This window comes from Prionailurus viverrinus, chromosome A1 (genome assembly GCF_022837055.1).
Source record: "Prionailurus viverrinus isolate Anna chromosome A1, UM_Priviv_1.0, whole genome shotgun sequence".
Lineage (NCBI taxonomy): Eukaryota > Metazoa > Chordata > Mammalia > Carnivora > Felidae > Prionailurus > Prionailurus viverrinus.
Window position 1 is genome coordinate 117,798,541 of NC_062561.1, and position 18,730 is coordinate 117,817,270.

Consider the following 18,730-nt stretch of genomic DNA (forward strand, 5'->3'; position numbering starts at 1 on the left):
CCAGACCCTGCTGTAATTTCTTAAAACCCAACACATAACTGTTTCTTTTCCCTACAAACCAGAATCAAATCAGTCATTAAACCCCACCAAGAAACCACCTCAAAAGAGGATCTGATCTCCACTACCCCTAAAAGAGCAAGACACATTATGAGGTGAAAATTAGTTACTTTTATTTACTGTTAAAACAACTTTATGAAATGATTTGCAACTCTACATGGGGACAAATGCTTTCAGAAGCTGAGAAAATAGCTACCACTGCATGGGAAAACATATGCAAACTAGTTTCACTGCCTGCAGACTAGACTCTAGATCTTATAGCTCTCAGATGGCATCAGAGAGAAGCAACAGCCACTTCTGGCAAATGAGAAACAGCAGCAAAGTCCTGCAGTCAAGGTGTGATTACTAAGGTTGAACTGTTCATTCCACTAATCCTACAATTTTCCTACAATCATTTATCTATGTACACATTCCTACTTCCTAAAGAATAAACACCTAACAAAGTGGTTATGACAAACAAGATAGCAATTCACATTTATATTTGTCTGTAAGACAAATTCAGCAACAAACAGTGGGGAAAATGGGAACTACTATAAAGTTACATCTAGTCCAGGTGATGAAGCCAAGATTATTCTTTCAATGGTGAGCAATCTAAGGAATGAAATTAAGTATGAGAACTCTTCTCACTTCTCTAGGAGTGATTCTAGCTCTTCTTGCAAAGAGCTGAGCTGCTCCTTTTCTCGGTCTTCCTTTTGTTTGAGTTCATCCAGCACAGCCTGAAATCTGTTCTTGAGAGCCAGGTTTTCAACTTTCATAATGAGATCCTCCTGTCGTTTTGCCCTATCCTGGGTCTCTTGGAGTTTGCCTTTCATATTATCAATCTGTTTCTGAATTCCCATGACCAGCTGATTGGTTCCCTCATTTTCTTGGTGCTGTTCATCTGATTCATTCAACTTGTCCTGTAGCTGTCTTTCCAAATCTTCCTCAGTGTCAATGATGTTTATATCTTCTTCATCTTGATGCTGGGTCTCATCTTCATCTTCACTGCTGCTGCTGAGGTCATTGAATATCTCCCGAAGCTCATCGTGTTCTAATGAGTCATGGCCCTGCCTGTGACCAGACATTCCTGGAGAAGAAATATCAAGGCCCTGATTTTCTGTTTCTTTTGTTTCATCTTCAGCAATTATTTCCCAACGAGTACTCACAGCTTCAGCATCTGTACTCAGCAACCGCTTCACTTCTTTCTCCACATCTGGAGATTCAATATACTTCTTCTTTGCTGTCTTCCGGAACCTTCTCTTTCTGACATTTTTAAGAGGCAGAGTAATTCCATGGTTCCATATAAACTTTTTCTCTTTGTCCTTATCCTTTTTCTTGCTTGCTTTGGGATCAGTAGTAGCAACTGGTTCTTCCACAGGAGGATAGAGATCACCATCCACTGTGGAGACAAGCATCTGACATATATCAGCTGTCTTGTAAAATGTTTTCTTATCAATGGTTTTCAGACTTTCCATAACACACGGAAGATCTACCAATTTTGAGGCCAATGGGACCCGGTCCACTCTGACGATTCCATGACGTCCATCAGGGTGTAACTCAATTGTCAGTCTGTCCTTCAGGTTGACATGACCAGACTGTACTGCCCGCCTCACAGTAGAGGCATATTCTGGAGGTAGCCGTAAGATAAACTGGCTCTCTAGTTCGTGAGGAGCATCATCTTTGCTCTTACTCATCTTTACTTCTTTGAGATTCACTTTTCTGACAATCACTTGTTGCACTAAAAAGTTCCAACAGAACGACCAGTTTGTTATGAGCTGAAATCTTAAGTACAAAGAGTTTTAAGCAGAACAGGAGCTAAGCGTCTATTTTGTCTTAATGTTGAATCAAGGCCCAAGTCTATTATGAATTTGTCGTGACTAAAAACCAGTTAGGTGCGTTTTAATCTATTAGCTGCAATGCAAGTTTCAGCCTCCAGATGCCGCTGCCGGACAATGCAGAGGGAGCTAGCTAGCAGGAAAGCAAATGGCGGCTTCTGCGGAATGATTTTCGACACAGTAAGTAAGGCCCAGCAGACACTCCCAATCCACACTCTCTCACGGAACAAAGATATTCAAAAATCGGGGCGCAGTGAGCTCTCTTCGCCTTGGGTACTTACAATCCAGTGACGATTATAAACCTAGCTTCTCCGGACAGGAGCTAACGGAAGAGGAAGCCACTCAGAGCAAGACGGCCGGGAGCCGAGAGTCTTATTCAGTCTCTTTATTCCTGTGTTTTTTCCGGCTCTTAGGAAAGTGATCCGCTACCGATTAGCAACGGAATGGCGGAGGGCAGGCAGCGCGAAATCTCGCCGAGAGCCGCAACTCGCAGAGCCAGAAGCGATAGCTCCGCAGCTCAGCAGGTCTCGGCCCGGAGCGGCTGACCGAGCGAAAAAGAAAGCACTACGTCATCCCGCCGGGCGGGAAAAGCGGCTGTGAGTGACAGCACGACTCAAGCGGAAGTGCGGGCTGCCCTAGCTTGCGCAGGCGTAGTAGTGCAATTACGCCATCCGGCGACTTGTCCTCTCGTGAGAATTTGACTTAACGCGATAATATTTCATAGAGAGCTATTGCTTTGAAAGTGTTTAGAGGCAAAGCTTCCTAGAAAGACGTTAGACCCTTATGTCCCCCTTTCCCGCTCCGCTAAGCCAGAACTTTTACCGGTCGCCGTGGGGCCGGATAGCTCCTAGACTGCTGAGTGATTACCGGAGATAGGGCGTCCGTGCGGAAAGCGTCTTTGCATCTGTCTGGAACCTCTCGGATGCTTCCACACGGTATACCAATCTGAAGCAGATACAAGAAATTATAATTAACCATACAGAGGATTGTAAAGTACCCAAATCAGTGGAGTGAGAAGGAGAAGCTGACCACTATATAATTCTAAGTATATATTTTGTTGATTATGAAAATGCCCGAAGGGGACTCACGATTTAGGGACTGTGTTTTGAAGGACCCCAAGGGAACATGGGTGATTACTCTTTTTAATATGTTTGATGTAAATATAAACGTAAACAGAAATAAGTGTATGGGGGCACATAATCGTTTAGGACACAGTTGTCTGACAAGTGGTCTAACTACTATAGAAGAATAAAATTGAAATTTAATTAGGATTTTTTCATTCCACGTCCACTATTTTGAAGCTTTTCTACTAGTCTCTTCTTTGCGTAGTGAGGTATTCATTTGCTTTTTTGGTAATATTTAGGCCTAAATATCTAAGAGTTTCCACTTGCTCCTATTCATTTCCATTTATTTTTTAATAGGATCAGATAAAGTATCAAGGTCATTAAATTTAATCTCTGTCCTCTAAAATATGAACAGCTATATCTAAATTTAAAAACTCACTTAAAATGTGATTAACACTTTCAAAATTCGCTTTATTTGTTTTGGCACTTATTGTCTCTTTCACCCCAGATTGGAAGCTCTGTGATAATCCAGAGTTTTCAGTCTCCCATAGTCATCGTGTCCCAGTGCCTAGTACGAAAACATGGGAGACACACAAAAAAATTTGCTAATTGAATGAAACAACTGACCTATCTAGAAATAACATAAATATAGTCTAATTCCCATAATAATTTGTGAGGGAAAATATATTCTATGTCACCTTAAAATGAGATAGAGCCATGTTATATACATTTCTCTCTAGTCAAGGACAGTGCCAATTATGAGTGGAGAGTTTTGCTAAAAGTGTGTGTGAATGTGTCTTCTGTGGTTTAGGTAGACTCTGATACCTAATCATGGGAGGAAATTAAAACGGCCTGGCACCAATTTGGATTTTTTGTTAAATTTGAAGTAGAAATTAGGTTCTTTCAGATAAACTACATTAGTTCTCTTGGTTCTATGATGTGTTGAAGAATGTTCACTGATTTAACTATAATTTCAGGATCATCTGTTTCCTTTTTTCGATGGTGAACTTTTTTTCAGTGTGATTATCCCTTAATTATACTTGGTTTTACTTCATTTGTAGCTATAAGAGTTTTATTTGCTAGCCTCTGCATGGTACTTTATTTAACCATATAATATGTAAGGACATGTCTGTACATGTAAATAATCCAAATATTTGCATTTTAATTGCCTGAGTTTTATGATGCTCAAATACCTTTGTCACAGAAAGTAATTTAAGATGAATTCTATGTAATTCTGATTTTCCAAAATTATTATCTATTTTAGTTAGCAAATCTTTATATGGAATGTTGTTGAAGAAAATTAAAAGGATTAACTGAAGTTTCCCCTCAGGTATCTACCTCCTCAGTCCTGGAACATATTTTCTGCTTTTGAGTTTAACACATTTTATAAATGCTGTTTTTTGGGGGGAAAATTACATTGATCCTAAAACCAAGGGCTCTACCTCATCACACATTACCCTAATGTCTATTGATAAATATAGGTTTTTTAAAAAAAAAATCAAGTCCATTAGACATACAGGAACACTCTAAATTGATGAACGAATTACACTTCTGTGGTTGTTCCATGGAATATCTGTGATAGTAGGAAACCAAAGATTTGGGAAGAGCGATAAATTCCCCAGTGAAATGCTTCCTTCCTTTAATAAAAGTAGTATCACAATCAGGCTAATGCTGTATGCTTGAAAATTCCCTTTAAAAAATTTTAAATGTTCTTTATTTATTTTTGAGAGACAGAGACAAAGCATGAGTGGGGGAGGGTCAGAGAGAGAGGGAGACACAGAATCCCAAGCAAGCTCCAGGCTCTGAGCTTTCAGCACAGAGCCTGACACAGGGCTCCAACTCATGAACCATGAGATCATGACCTGAGCTGAAGTCAGACACTTAACTGACCTAGCTACCCAGGCACCCCTGAAAATTCCCTTTAGTAAACTTTTAATAAACTTTTAAGTTGCTTATACTGTGGAGGTTAAAAAATTATGAGTGATAAAAGAAGCCCTGCTTATATTTTGGAGATCACAAATTACAGGGTAAGGAAATTTCAGACACCTCAGGAAAGTATATTTCTATACTGGTATATCATTTTATAAACAGTGAAAAACAAGTTTATAGGGATGCCTGGATGGTTAAGTCGGTAGAGCATGCGACCCTTGATCTTGGGGTTGTGAGTTTGAGCCCCACTTTGAGTGGAAAAATTACTTAAAAATAAAATCCTAGGGCCGCCTGGGCGGCTCAGTCGGTTAAGCGTCCGCTTCGGCTCGGGTCAAGATCTCGCGGTTTGTGAGTTCAAGCCCCGCATTGGGCTCTGTGCTGACAGCTTGGAGCCTGGAGCCTGCTTCAGATTCTGTGTCTCACTCTCTCTCTGCCCCTCCCCTGCTCATTCTCTGTGTCTCTCTGTCTCAAAAATAAATAAAATATTTTTTAAAAAATAAAAAATTAAAATAAATAAAAATAAAATCCTAAAGGGTTTCCTGGCTGGTTCATTCAGAGGAGCATCCAACTCTTGATCTCAGGGTTGTGAGTTTGAGCACCACATTGGATGTAGAGATTACTTAAATAAATAAAACTTAAAAAAATGAAATCTTAAAAAAAAAGTTTAACTAAAATATAGCAGTCTCCTGTATCAAGTAGGATGTTTTCTATAGAAAAAAAAGGCCAACCTAATTTACACTGATTTATTATTTTTTAACATGAAATTTATTGTCAGATTGGTTTCCATACAACACCCAGTGCTCATCCCAACAGGTGCCCTCCTCAATGCCCATCACCCACTTTCCCCTCCCTCTCCCACCCCCCATCAACCCTCAGTTTATTCTCAGTTTTTAAGAGTCTCTTATGGTTTGGCTCCCTTCCTCTCTAACTTTTTTTCCCCTTAAATAATTAGAAAATCTGTTATCTTAAAAACCAGGTGTTCTAGAGCAGCTCTGTCCAATAGAAATATAATGTGAGCCACAGATGAAAGCCACTTATGTGATATTAAATTATCTAGTGACCAGAGTAAAGTGGCAAAAAGAAATATGTGAAATTAATTTCAATAATTTGATTTAACTTAATTCAAATGATCATAATCAATGTAATAATTATTAATGATATATTTTACATTCTTACTTTGTACTAAATCTTCAAAACCTGGTGCGTATTTTACACTGACAGCACATCTCAATTTGGACTGGCCATATTTCAGATGCTCAATGGCCACATGTAGCTGGTGGTTACTGTATTGGACAGTGCCAGTGCCATTCTTGAAAGTATGGCTCCCTCTAGGCCTGATAGAATCATGACCTAGCACAAATTGTTTTTCTCTTCCTAATTTTGGAGAATGATAATTTATTTATATTTTTTCTGTTATTCTTTCAGCTTTGTCCTTATCTTGTAAACTTCTTAAGTCTCTGGTCATAAGAATTCTGCCAGCAGTAACCAGGGAGCTTCCTTCCTTGTCCACGGTAAGTTCAGAGAGTGGCTCCCCCCAACCAAAGTTTGTCTTTCAATGTGATTGGACCAGTTTAGACCATTTACCTATCCCTGGCTCAATAATAGTCACCTGGGGAATACCCTGAGCCTGTGATTTTCAGTATGATGGGGAGGAGGTGACAGTTGGTAATGTCTGGAGACATTTTTGATTGTCATAACTGTGGGGGTGGGGTCTACTGGCATCTATTTTGTAGAGGCCAGGGATGCTGCTAAATATCCTACTATATGCAGACCAGCCCTCTTCCCCACAATAGTTCCATGGCTCAAAATAGTACCATGGTTGAGTAAGCTTATTAAGTCTGTATTCCTAGCTAACACTGACAAGGGGAATGAGGTTTACCATTATTGGTTTAGATCTATCAGTATCTATGAATAGGTTTAGCTTCCTGTTTCAGAGGGTGGGCCTCTAAACTAAAAAAGGAAATGTTAGAAGAGAGCAAAGGGCATAGACAACTGTCTTAGTCCATATGTACTACTTTAACAAAATACCATAAACTGAGTGGCTTGTAAACAACAGAAATTTATTTATAAGTTCTGGGGGCTGAGAAATCTGAGATAAAAGTGCCAGCAGATTTGATGTCTGGTGAGGACTTCACCCTCATGACCTAATCACCTCTCCAAAACCCTACCTCCAAATACCATTATACTTGGGATTAGGTTTCAACATATGAATTTTGAGGGAACACAAATACCGGTTTATAGAGGCCACCAGTAATATCCATGAAAGAGCTGATTATTTGAGGGGTTATAATAATATATATTTAATTCCAACAAAGATTCAAGTGGACAATAAGCACATGAAAAGATGCTCAACATCACTAATTGTTAGGGGAATGCAAATCAAGACAATGAGATACCACCTTACACCCATTAGGATGGCTACTATCAGAAAAACAAAATAACAAATGTTAGTAGGGATGTGAAATATTTGAAACCTTTGTACATTGCTAGTAGGAATCTAAAATTGTATAGCCACTGTGGAAAACAGCATGGCATTTCCTCAAAAAATTAAAAATAGGGGCACCTGCATGGCTCAGTCAGTTAAGCATCTGACTCTTGATTTCGGCTCAGGTCATGATCTCACGGTTTGTGAGTTCAAGCCCCTCATTGGGCTCTGTGCTAGCAATGTGGAGCCTGCTTCAGATTCTCTGTCTCTGTCTGTCTCTGCTCCTCCTCTCCTCATACATTCACTCTCTCTCTCTCAAAATAAATAAACATTTAAAAAAATTAAAAGTAGAATTACCTTATGATCTAGCACTTCCACTTCTGGGCATGTACCCAAAAGAATTGAGAGCAGGGTCTCAAAGAGACATTTGTAGGGGTGCCTGCATGGCTCAGTTGGTTGAGCATCTGACCTCGGCTCAGGTCATGATCTCATGGTTCATGAGTTCGAGCCCCACATCAGGCTTGCTGCTGTCAGCCAAGAGCCTGCTTTGGATCCTCTGTCCCCCTCCCCCCACCCCTCCTCTGTTCATGTTCTCTCTCTCAAAAATAAATAAAACATTTAAAAAGAGACATTTGTACACCCATGTTTATAGCAACATAATTAATAGTAGCTAAAACTTAGAAGCAACCCAAGTTGCCATCAACAGATGAATGAATAAGTAAAATGTGGTCTGTACATACAATGTAATGTTATTCAGCCTTAAAAAGGATGCAAATTTGGGGGTGCTTGGGTGGCTCAGTCGATTAAGGGTCTGACTCTTGATTTTAGCTCAGGTCATGATCTCGTGGTTCATGAGATTGCTTACAGCAGAGAGCCCACTTGTGATTCTCCTTCTGTCTCTCTCTCAACCCTTCCTTCTCTTCCTCCCTCTTTCTCTCTCTCTCAAAATAAATAAATAAACTTAAAAAAAAGAGGAAGGAAATTTTTACATATGCTACAACACAGATGAACTTTGAGGATATTATTCGGTGTAAAATAAGCCAGTCATAAATAGATAAATACTAGTTGATTCCACTTATATGAGTTATTTAGAGTAGCCAAAATCATAGAAAATAGATGATGTTTTCTAGGGGCTGGAGAGAGGGGAGAATGAAGAGTTAATAGGTAATGGGTATGGGTTTCAGTTTTAAAAGTTGAAAAGTGTTCTGGAGATAGATGGTAGTAATGGTTGTATAAGATTATGAATGTATTTAATACCACTGAACTGTGTACTTAAAAGTGGTTAAGATGTTAAATTTTATGTGTATATTACCACAATAAAAAAAAGTATATATGTATTTACAAAGTGTGGACAGTCATCAAATATAATAATCACATAATTACTGGTGATTTAAAATTTTTATCAGCATTTTCTACTTTTGTATAATAAAAAAAAACTTGTTATATTGTAGAATTTACAGTGAGAATGACTTTTGTGATGAAAAATTATTTTTATAATGGCTAATTTCTTGAGCAAAAATTTTTTAAGGAAAAGAAGCTTCAGTGGTGTATCATCTTCAAAAGGAAATGTCAAGAGGGAAAATTGTGTAGGAATTCTTTTAAGTCGATTTGAATTTTAATAATTTAAAGCATTTGGTTTAAATTTTTCAGAAAGGCTAATTTCTTATACTTTGTCAAAAAGAAATAATGACTCGCAGCCTCTGCCTAAAATAAGTCCTGGAAATAAAGCAAATACAGTCTCCTGACTTTGAGAAATAACAGGAGGTAGATATCGTACCAGGCCTCTGGGTGCCGCTGTCTGCCAGTCCGTAGCTAGAGTGAAACAAAGCAATCCATTGGCATTCTGACCCAGCGATCCCCGCCGACATTTGTGGAATATATCTGGAGTGGACTTCTTACGCCTTCTCTTCCACCATCTTTTCTAAATTTCTGCGTCAGGAACATCAGGATGTTTAATGACCCGGAATGAGGCGCTGCCTTTTCTCTCCAGTGTACCTTTGTAATCCGGGAGCAACCATGGCAAGATGTATTAGGATCTGAGAAGCAGCATTGAGAAGAGATAAGAAAGAAGTCCCCCACAGGAAAGGCACACCGTGCGCAGTAAGCATTTTCCCTTACTGATGTCTTTGTTCATCCTATTGAAGTATGCGTCAGATGTGCTGCGAGATTCTAGAAGAAAAGGCCAGTGGTTTAAAAGTGGGGAATCTGGGCAAAGATGTGACCAGAACTATGGGTGAGTGCCGGGAAGCCTCTTTACTGCCAGAGAAAGGAGCAGGGAAGAACTGGAGAATGATAGACTAGATCTAGCAGATAATGTTAAAGGAAGTCTTTAGGCCCTTGAATCTGAAACCCTCACTGGAAACCCCATGAATGCTTTTCAGATAAATTTATTCATCCTGGATATAAATAATTTATGGTTTTTAATACATTTTGTTTTGGAAATTGTGGAAAACATCTTAAAATGAGCATAGTTCATTCTTAAACCCCAGTATGTTTGGATGCTACAAGTAATTCTCTATGGATTTATCACATTAGTTTCAATAGCCATTTCCCCAGTCCCCACAAGTAAAAGAGATGACTAGGGCAGGAATGGACCAGAGGAGCAGAGCTGCCACCAGTTAGTGTTAGGGAGGGGTAGGAACAGCTCATGGCAAGATGAGGGAGTTGGATGCTAATGCCAGTGCTGCCATACTGAGCCACAAGAAGTACAGCAGAATCTGCCTACAGGAGAACCTGCCCTCCACCACATGCTCTGCATTCTTCAGGGGGACTCTACTGACCTGGATGACACTGTAAGGTCGAGATCCCCTACACTTACTACAGTCTCATATAGCATATCTACCATCTAAAAGTGACAGTACCATCTTTGATTTTGGACTGCAACAGATGCATCATGGAGTAGAAGAGAAGATTGGAGGCAGTTTAAGGGCCCCTTTCAAGATCCTGATTGAAATGGAGGTTGAGAACTACAGTGCTGTGCAGGTGACTTTCAGCTGGGTGTCTAGTCCTATTAAAGGCAAGAACTGTGGCTGCCCAAGCCAAAACAATGGAAAGATGAAAGATACAGAAAGTAGTAAACACACAGTCAAACAATTCACTTCTAAGAATTACTATGCAATTCTTTGTAAGCTACAGACAGATGGAATTCTAAACTGGAAGCAGACCATGAAATACAATGTCACCACCGGAGCCACCAAGGACAAGCTGTCCCTCTCCTCCAGCATAAGCATCACCCTGCATATCACCACCATCAACCAAAAATGCTTGTTTTCCAGCAGACCTCTTTCTGCAGTCCAGGAGAATGGGAACACCTGCTATAAGTCTCCATCTCATACTTTAGTGCTTCTTACCCAGATGTGGGGCCCTGTGCACCTATTTCTTCCTGGCCAGCAACCTGGCACTGTGTGCACTGTCATCCAATGTGTCAGTAGGTGCAGAGCATGATGATGTTCACTGCAGGCTCCTTGTGATGGCAAAAATACACAGGCAGTGCTGTGGCAAGAGCTGCAGCCAGAAGTCATGCCCTCTTTGATGTGGCACCATGCTCAGTGCAGCTGGCTACCTGGTCACGAAAGTGACCAGCTGGAGAGCTTTGCCTGACTGTCCTATCATATGCTTCAGACCAGCTAATATGACTCTTCAGCCTAGGGAGGCACAAGAGTGAGATTAGCACCATGGCACTGTGAGCAACAGAGATGTTGCTCTACAGGGTTGCTGGTCACTGCATACAATACCTACTGTCATCGTGCTGCACCTGGTCTTTGCAGAAGTTGCTGCCAGAACTCAGCAATGGCCTGGCACCAGGTGCCAGGCAGGCAGAGCTACAATTTTACCTGCCTGTGGCCTTGTCCTTGATATCTGTGCTCTTCTCCTCACAGTGACTCTGGCCTTCACCCTGCTTCTGTGGGGCTCCTCCAGCCCTACTTTCAGTCTGGTCTCTGGTCCAAGCCTAGATTTGGAGATGCTTCTACTTCAAGTGAGATTTGCCCTAATTCTACAATCTTTGTGTGGCTTCAGATATTGGAAAGTCTTAATTTAATTTCTTGAAGTAAACCCAAGATACATCTTTTAACTGCATAGTCTCTGTGGTGCCTGCAATGCAACCTTAAATATTACATTGGATTCAAATGTTTACCTGTGAGTTTTAACACTTTTATTTTGTAATATCCTGTTATAAATCAACCCTGATTGGTTTTTTTTTTGTTGTTGTTAAATGATGAGAAGCTCTGCAAGTTCACTTTCTAGTTTCTGTGTGTATTTTAATTTCTTTCACTAGCTCAGACAGTCCCTTTGGTGAAAAGTTTGTTTCTATTAGTGTATATTCTAAAAACTTATATTTTCTGCTAAAAAGTCCTTTCCTTGAAATATTGAAGGAGGTTTGCTGAATCTTTAAGCCTTTGGGTTCCATATACTTGTTTTGAGAAGCTGAGAAACTATAGATTTGGTTACACAGGAATAGATATTCTCTTTCTAAGAACTACTCTTGTGGCCTTTGTTTCCTTTATTTCCTTATTTTCTGGACCCTTCTCAGTCGTGTTCATGGGTGGACTGCCAGTATCTGGCCAAATTTGTTCCTGAAATGTTAACCTCTAGAATGCAGAAAACATTCTTCCCTAATTTTTGGGTAAATCACTCGGAGCCTCAGACATTTTAATTAGTAACCTTTTACTAATTTTGCAATGAGTAAAAGAAGGAAGGCAATCTAGTTTAAAAATCTTGCTCTTTAAGAAAACCAGCTTCTCTTGGGGGAATATTAAGTGTGATTTTAGGAGAATGCATATTATGTTAATGGCCTGTCTAAAAATAAAGATGTGGCCATATCCTTTTCAGTTTTGAGGAAGAATATCACTACCTCTTATGTCTCTTAAATTTGAAGTCTTAAATTAGATACTCATATGACATTTTCCAGTAAATTCTAAGAGCCCAGTGTTATTTTATTCAAAATACATTACCTTTGAGTGAATTAAAGATCTTTTAAAATCTACATAATACAAAAACTTCAGAAAAGTGGAAAAATAAGGTTAGGGATAAAACACGTTGTTTAAAATTCCAAGGTTTCTGATATTCAAAGCACAGTGGAAATGAAATGGGACAGTCCAATTTTTAAATGTCTAGCTTACATCCTAAAAGTTTATTTATGCCTTGGGGCAACTGGGTGGCTTAGTCAGCTGAGGGACCATCTTTGGCTCAGGTTGTGATCTCAAGGTTCCTGAGTTTGAGCCCCACATTGGGCTAGCAGTTGTGCAAGCTGCTGTCAGTGCAGAGCCCGCTTTGGAACCTCTGTTCCCCCATCTCTCTCTCTGTTCCTCCCCTGCTCTATCTCTCTCTCAAAAATAAATAAACATTAAAAGAAAAAAAATTAAAAGTTTACTTATCCTCCAGTTTTTTTCATCCTCCAGTCAAAAGACAATTGCTCTTCTGTGTGGCCTGAGAAACTGTCAAATGGTCAAGCTCTAGTAGCATAATGGAGGTATGATTTTGTCACTGTGATATTACATGAATAACACATAGAAAGCAGATAGCTTGGAAATAGGGGGATTCTACTGTATATCGCAATTTAGCAACAGTTAGATGTGATTAAATAAAAATAGTACTTTCTAATTCTCATACATATTTTGTAAAATGCTTAACTATTTCCTTGACAATAAACTAAGACTTAAGGAAAGATAGGTCAGGTTAATGAGAAAGGAATGTTTAAGTATTACCTAGGAGTGTAGTAACTGGTGAGGACTCTGGGCGCCGCTGTTCACCAGTCTGAGAGAGAGAGGCAGCATGCGCGCGCGCGCACACACACACTCACACATCCCCAAAGGGAAAAAAATTAAAAAGCGTCTTAGAACCTCCATCACCGCCAGATTGAAAACAACCTCCCTGAAGCTTCCTTGACCCTACTTCTGGACCACTTTCCGCTCTGAAATCTCCTGAAAATTCAGTTAATTTGGGCTTAGAAGAACAGAGAAACAATACCGTTGGTACCAGACTGGGAGAAAACTACGAAAGGAGAGAGCAATGGTGATTCCGGGGAAGCAGCCCAGCTGCAGTGAACTGTTTCTGCTGTGCCTTTTTCTGGGGCTGTTGTTGGAAGCTTGGGCCGGGAAGATCCAATACATCGTGCCAGAAGAGACAGACAAAGCATTCTTTGTGGGCAACATCGCCAAAGACCTGGGGTTACAACCTCAGGAGCTCACGGAGCACAGAGTTCGCATCATCTCCAGAGGTAGGACGCAGCTTTTTGCTCTGAATCATCGAAGTGGCAGCTTGGTCACAGCGGGCAGGATAGACCGGGAGGAGCTCTGTGCTCAGAGTGTGCGGTGTCTGGTGAGTTTTAACATCTTGGTAGAGGATAAAATGAAGCTTTACCCTGTTGAAGTGGAAATAATTGATATTAATGACAACACTCCCCAATTTCAGTTAGAGGAAGTAGAATTTAAAATGAATGAAATAACTACTCCAGGTACCAGGATCCCTCTGCCTTTTGGGCAAGACCTTGATGTTGGTATGAATTCACTGCAGAACTACCAGCTAAGCTCCAACCCTCATTTCTCCCTGGATGTTCAGCAGGGATCTGATGGATCCCGATACCCAGAGATGGTGCTACAGAGTCCCCTGGATAGGGAAGAAGAAGCTGTGCACCACCTCGTCCTCACCGCCTCTGATGGGGGCAACCCAGTCCGTTCAGGAACCCTCCGCATTCATGTTCAGGTGGTAGATGCAAATGACAACCCTCCAGCATTTACTCAAACACAGTACCACATGAGTGTCCCGGAAAATGTGCCACTGGGCACTCGGCTGCTTACGGTAAAAGCTACTGACCCAGATGAAGGAGCCAATGGGGAAGTAACATACTCATTTCACAATATAGACCAGAAAATAGCCCAGATATTTCAATTGGATTCTGACACAGGAGAAATATCAAATAAAGAATCCCTGGATTTTGAAGAATACAAAATTTATCCAATGGAAATTCAAGCTCAGGATGGTGCAGGCCTCATGGCCAGAGCTAAGGTGCTAGTCAAAGTTCTGGACATAAATGATAATGCCCCAGAGGTAACCATGACATCTGTCACCACTGCAGTCCCAGAAAACTTTCCTCCTGGAACTATCATTGCTCTTATCAGTGTGCATGACCAAGACTCTGGAGACAATGGTGACACTACGTGTTCCATTCCTGAAAATCTACCCTTTAAATTAGAAAAGTTAGATGATAATTATTACCATTTAGTGACAGAAAGAACACTGGACAGAGAACTTACCTCCAGGTACAACATCACAGTAACAGCAACAGATAAGGGAATTCCAACTCTATCTACGGAAACCCACATTTCACTGAAAGTGACAGATATCAACGACAACCCCCCTTGTTTTCCCCAGGATTCCTACTCTATCTTCATTCCGGAAAACAATCCCAGAGGTGCCTCCATCTTCTCCTTGACAGCTCAGGATGCTGACACCAATGAGAATGCACTAGTCACTTACTCCTTGGCAGAGGACACCATTCAGGGGGCGCCTCTATCCTCCTACATTTCCATCAACTCAGACACTGGCATTTTATATGCCCTGCGATCCTTCGATTATGAACAGTTCCGGGACCTTCATCTGAGAGTGATGGCGTATGACAACGGGGATCCCCGACTCAGCAGCAACGTGTCGCTGGGCCTGTTTGTGCTGGACCAGAACGACAATACGCCAGAAATCCTGTACCCAGCGCTCCCCACCGACGGTTCCACAGGCGTGGAGCTGGCGCCCCGATCCGCAGAGCCCGGATACCTGGTGACTAAGGTGGTGGCAGTGGACAGAGACTCTGGCCAGAACGCCTGGCTGTCCTACCGTCTACTCAAGGCCAGCGAGCCAGGGCTCTTCACGGTGGGGCTGCACACGGGCGAGGTGCGCACTGCACGGGCCCTGCTGGACAGAGATGCGCTCAAGCAGAGCCTGGTGGTGGCTGTGCAAGACCACGGCCAACCCCCTCTCTCGGCCACCGTCACGCTCACCGTGGCCGTAGCTGACAACATCCCAGATGTCCTGGCAGACCTGGGCAGTCTCGAGCCCTCAGCGGACCCTGACTCCTCAGGCCTCACGCTGTACCTGGTGGTGGCGGTGGCTGCAGTCTCCTGCATCTTTCTGGCCTTTGTGATCGTGCTGCTGGGACTCAGGCTGAGTCGCTGGCACTCGTCCCGTCTGCTCCAGGCTGCGGGGGTTGGATTGGCTGGCGTGCCAGCCTCGCACTTTGTGGGCGTGGACGGGGTGGGGGCTTTCCTGCAGACCTATTCCCAGGAGGTCTCCCTCAGGGCAGACGCCGGGAGAGTCACGTGATCTTCCCCCAGCCCAATTATGCCGACACGCTCCTCAGCCAGGAGAGCTGTGGGAAAAGCGAGCCTCTGCTGATAACTCAGGATTTACTTGAAGGCAAAAAGGAAGCATTTTCTCAGGTAAACGTTTTGTAAATTTATCTAGGTAAAAATAATTACAGAGTTTACTTACCTTTCACTTTTTACTACTAACAGTTCTATTTCCCGCATAGCTTTGTAGATTTCTGTTTACAAATTCTGGGAAATTATCATTGTGTGTTTATATCCAGGTATAATTATAATTGCTATTTCATTGAAAAGGAAACTGTAAATTAACTCTAATGTAGGTGATTGAGATGAGTATTGTGTGAGATGCTATGTTGGTTGTGGAAAGAGCACTGCATCAGAAACAAGAAGATCTGACTTTTAATATTTTCTTGCTTTCCTCTGGCCAAATAATCTTATTTTTCTGAGTTTACCATTCTCTTACCTGGCAAGGATAGGGTTTAACTATAAAAGATCCATCAATATTTATGTGACTAATAGTGTTTTCAAATTTTTCTCAGTTACAAATACTAATTTGTCCCTAAATTTAATATAGATGTTGTCTGTCAACGTGCTATTTTATTTGGGGACGTTTGAAGAGGTAAAGATTGTCTAAAGTAATATTTTTATCTGTGTTAGGATTAAATTATACAAATCTATGTAAGTTGTAAATTTTTGTTGAATATCTTAGCCCTTTGCATAGTCTGTTATTTTTAGATATTTTATGCATGCTGAAGAATACACTAGATGTTTAAGTAACTTATGAAATGAGGTAATAAAGTGAACGATGGAAAATTTACTGTGCAACTTGAGAAATAGTTTCAGAGCCTCCTATCTTGTATATTATGCCCATAATGGAAACAACTGACACAAACTAAGAATATATTTCATTTTAATGTGTGTGTTAACTCTTCACAGGAAATGTATCATAGATGAGTAAGTCCATCCTTTGATATACTTACTCTGCTCCAGTAAATTAAAGAGATATACCAAATATAAAAAGAAGAAAGCCAAAGCATGGTAAGGCACAAATAAAAGATAAATATATTAATGGACCAAAGATGGAAAAGGAAGTGGTGAGCCAGGCTGAAGCTGTGGAAATTCTAGGCTTGGCTTAGATGCAGACATTGAAGGTCAACAGGTTGTTCCAGCACTATAACAGGAACAAAGTGCTTTGGGCTAAACAAGGGACCTGAGCCACACATACTACTTGAATCTAAAATAAGCAGTTCAGCCCCTGAGCTAGTTCAAATTGGCTGCCTGCCAATTCCTGTGGTGACAACTTTTTGCAACCTGCAGACCAAGGGAGAGAGGTAGATCCAGATGCTGGCTTCAGAAAATGAACACTAAATTTCTTAGACTTGAGTTGTAATATTCATAGTATTACAGCTGCACACCACTAAAAGACCTACTTATGGCCTGGGACCTGGGATAGAATAATTTCAAAACCATTTGAGACAAATCCCTGAACCCAGGAGGGAGGGAGAATGGGAGAGAAAGTAGAAGAAAAAGACCAATTAAAAAAAAAACTCTTCTGGGGCACCTGGGTGGTTAATCAATTGAGTGTCTCACTTCAGCTCAGGTCATGATCTCATGGTTGTTCAGTTAGAGCCCCGCTTTGGGGCTTGGGGGCTTGCTGATGTCAGCACAGAACTGACAGGAATCCTCTGTCCCCCCCTCTCTCTGCCCCTCCCCTACTCATGCTCTCTTTCAAAAATAAAGTAAAATAAAATAAAATACTCTTCCACTTAAAATAAATGTACAAACCAAAATGTTGAAACACATTGTCTTCTAGAGTTATTGTTGCTAATGAGATACTTTCAACAAATTGTCATTTTTAAGGTATCTCCATTTTCTCTCTGAAGGCTTTAAAAATTTTTCTCTGATTCTTGTTGTATGTCTAAGTGTTGATTTTTATTTTTATTATCTGTTTGGAGTATACTTTCTATTAATAATATAAGTTATTTCAATTCTGGATTTTCTCAGCTCCTATTAATGAAAAATTTTGCTTCTATGTGTATCTTACAATTTTATTTATTATACCTCAATAAAGCTGGAAAAATTACAAAGCAAACATTTAAAAATAGTAAAAGGGAACAAAAAAAGTTTGGACATTTAAATCTATACTCCTATATTACTCTTGGATTTAAGAAAATCACAATGGAAATAAGAACTACTGTAGAAAGGAACAAAAATTAAAATATTATTTAAAATTGTGGAATACAGCTAAAAGAGTATTTAGGGGTAAATTTATTGACAAATACAATAACTAAAAGTTAAACAAAACAAATTATTTAAAATAAGTGAATTTAGCAAGCCACTCAAGAAACAAGGCAAAAAAACCCACATTATATCAGCATAAACTTAAAGAAAATAATAGGAAAAATAACCAAGGTAAGAGTATAAATTATTGATATGCAAACAAGGAAGAATGCTAATGAAAAAGCAATAGAGGGGTGCCTGGGTGGCTCAGTCAGTTGAGCATACGACTTCAGCTCAGGTCATGATCTCACAGCTCATGAGTTTGAGCCCTGCTTTGTCAGGCTCTGTGCAGTCAGCTCAGAGCCTGGAGCCTGCTTAGGATTCTGTGTTTCCCTCTTTCTCTGCCCCTCCACTGCTTGTGTTCTGTCTCTGTCTTTCAAAAAAAATAAACAAACATTAAATTTTTTTTTAACAATAGAAGCAGACAGTAAAAGTCATACTGAAACTGGTGGGAAGAAATTAAAATTCTGTCAAGTCCAATGGTGGGACTAATATACAGTAGGCAGATGTCATGGCTAAAATTCTTTTTAAAGATTTTAAAAGAAAACCCCAAATTCTGATTAAAAACAAAGTCTTGGAAAAGGATAAAGAAAAGCAAGAGAAACTGGGGAAAAAATAAAACAACTTGATAAAAAGCAAGAAGAATGAGTGGGAAATAATATACAGAGTAAAACTAGATATTGTCAAAGACAAAGAACAGATAATCTTTAGAGAGCTACAATAAGGGATGTTGAACAATTATTTAATGAGACTTGAAAGCATCAAAACAATGTTGATGAAAATATTTTTAAAAACCTAAGAAAAAGTGGAGGCCCTACTAGAAAACAAGGTGAGTTGATATCAATT

At 40.4% G+C, this 18,730-nt stretch overlaps 4 protein-coding genes across 4 annotated transcripts in view; 3 read left to right on the forward strand and 1 right to left on the reverse strand.

Moving 5' to 3' along the window:
* LOC125166956 (protocadherin beta-15-like) overlaps positions 1 to 6,365 on the forward strand; it is a 56,456-nt gene extending 50,091 nt beyond the window's left edge. Inside the window, exon 3 of the mRNA XM_047860932.1 lies at positions 6,290 to 6,365. Within this exon, the coding sequence (XP_047716888.1) occupies positions 6,290 to 6,331 (42 nt within the window). The 3' untranslated portion in view covers positions 6,332 to 6,365. The remainder of the gene's footprint in view (positions 1 to 6,289) is intronic.
* Positions 149 to 2,422, reverse strand: TAF7 (TATA-box binding protein associated factor 7). Its single transcript, XM_047860941.1, has one exon. The coding sequence runs from the start codon at positions 1,728 to 1,730 to the stop codon at positions 681 to 683; it is 1,050 nt and encodes a 349-aa protein (XP_047716897.1). The 5' UTR covers positions 1,731 to 2,422; the 3' UTR covers positions 149 to 680.
* Positions 6,366 to 9,306: 2,941 nt separating the features above from the next.
* LOC125166778 (protocadherin gamma-C4) overlaps positions 9,307 to 18,730 on the forward strand; it is a 170,476-nt gene continuing 161,052 nt past the window's right edge. The window contains exon 1 of the mRNA XM_047860923.1: positions 9,307 to 9,389. The gene's annotated coding sequence lies outside the window, so the exon portion shown is untranslated. The remainder of the gene's footprint in view (positions 9,390 to 18,730) is intronic.
* LOC125167022 (protocadherin gamma-A1-like) lies at positions 12,615 to 17,113 on the forward strand. Its single transcript, XM_047860939.1, is given in 2 exon segments — positions 12,615 to 15,582; positions 15,585 to 17,113. Coding segments are annotated over 2 exon segments (2,433 nt in total). The 5' UTR covers positions 12,615 to 13,298; the 3' UTR covers positions 15,734 to 17,113.

Excerpts from the sequence above, each read along its gene's own strand:
- TAF7 (XM_047860941.1), bottom strand. The coding sequence starts at position 1,730 with ATGAGTAAGAGCAAAGATGATGCTCCTCACGAACTAGAGAGCCAGTTT.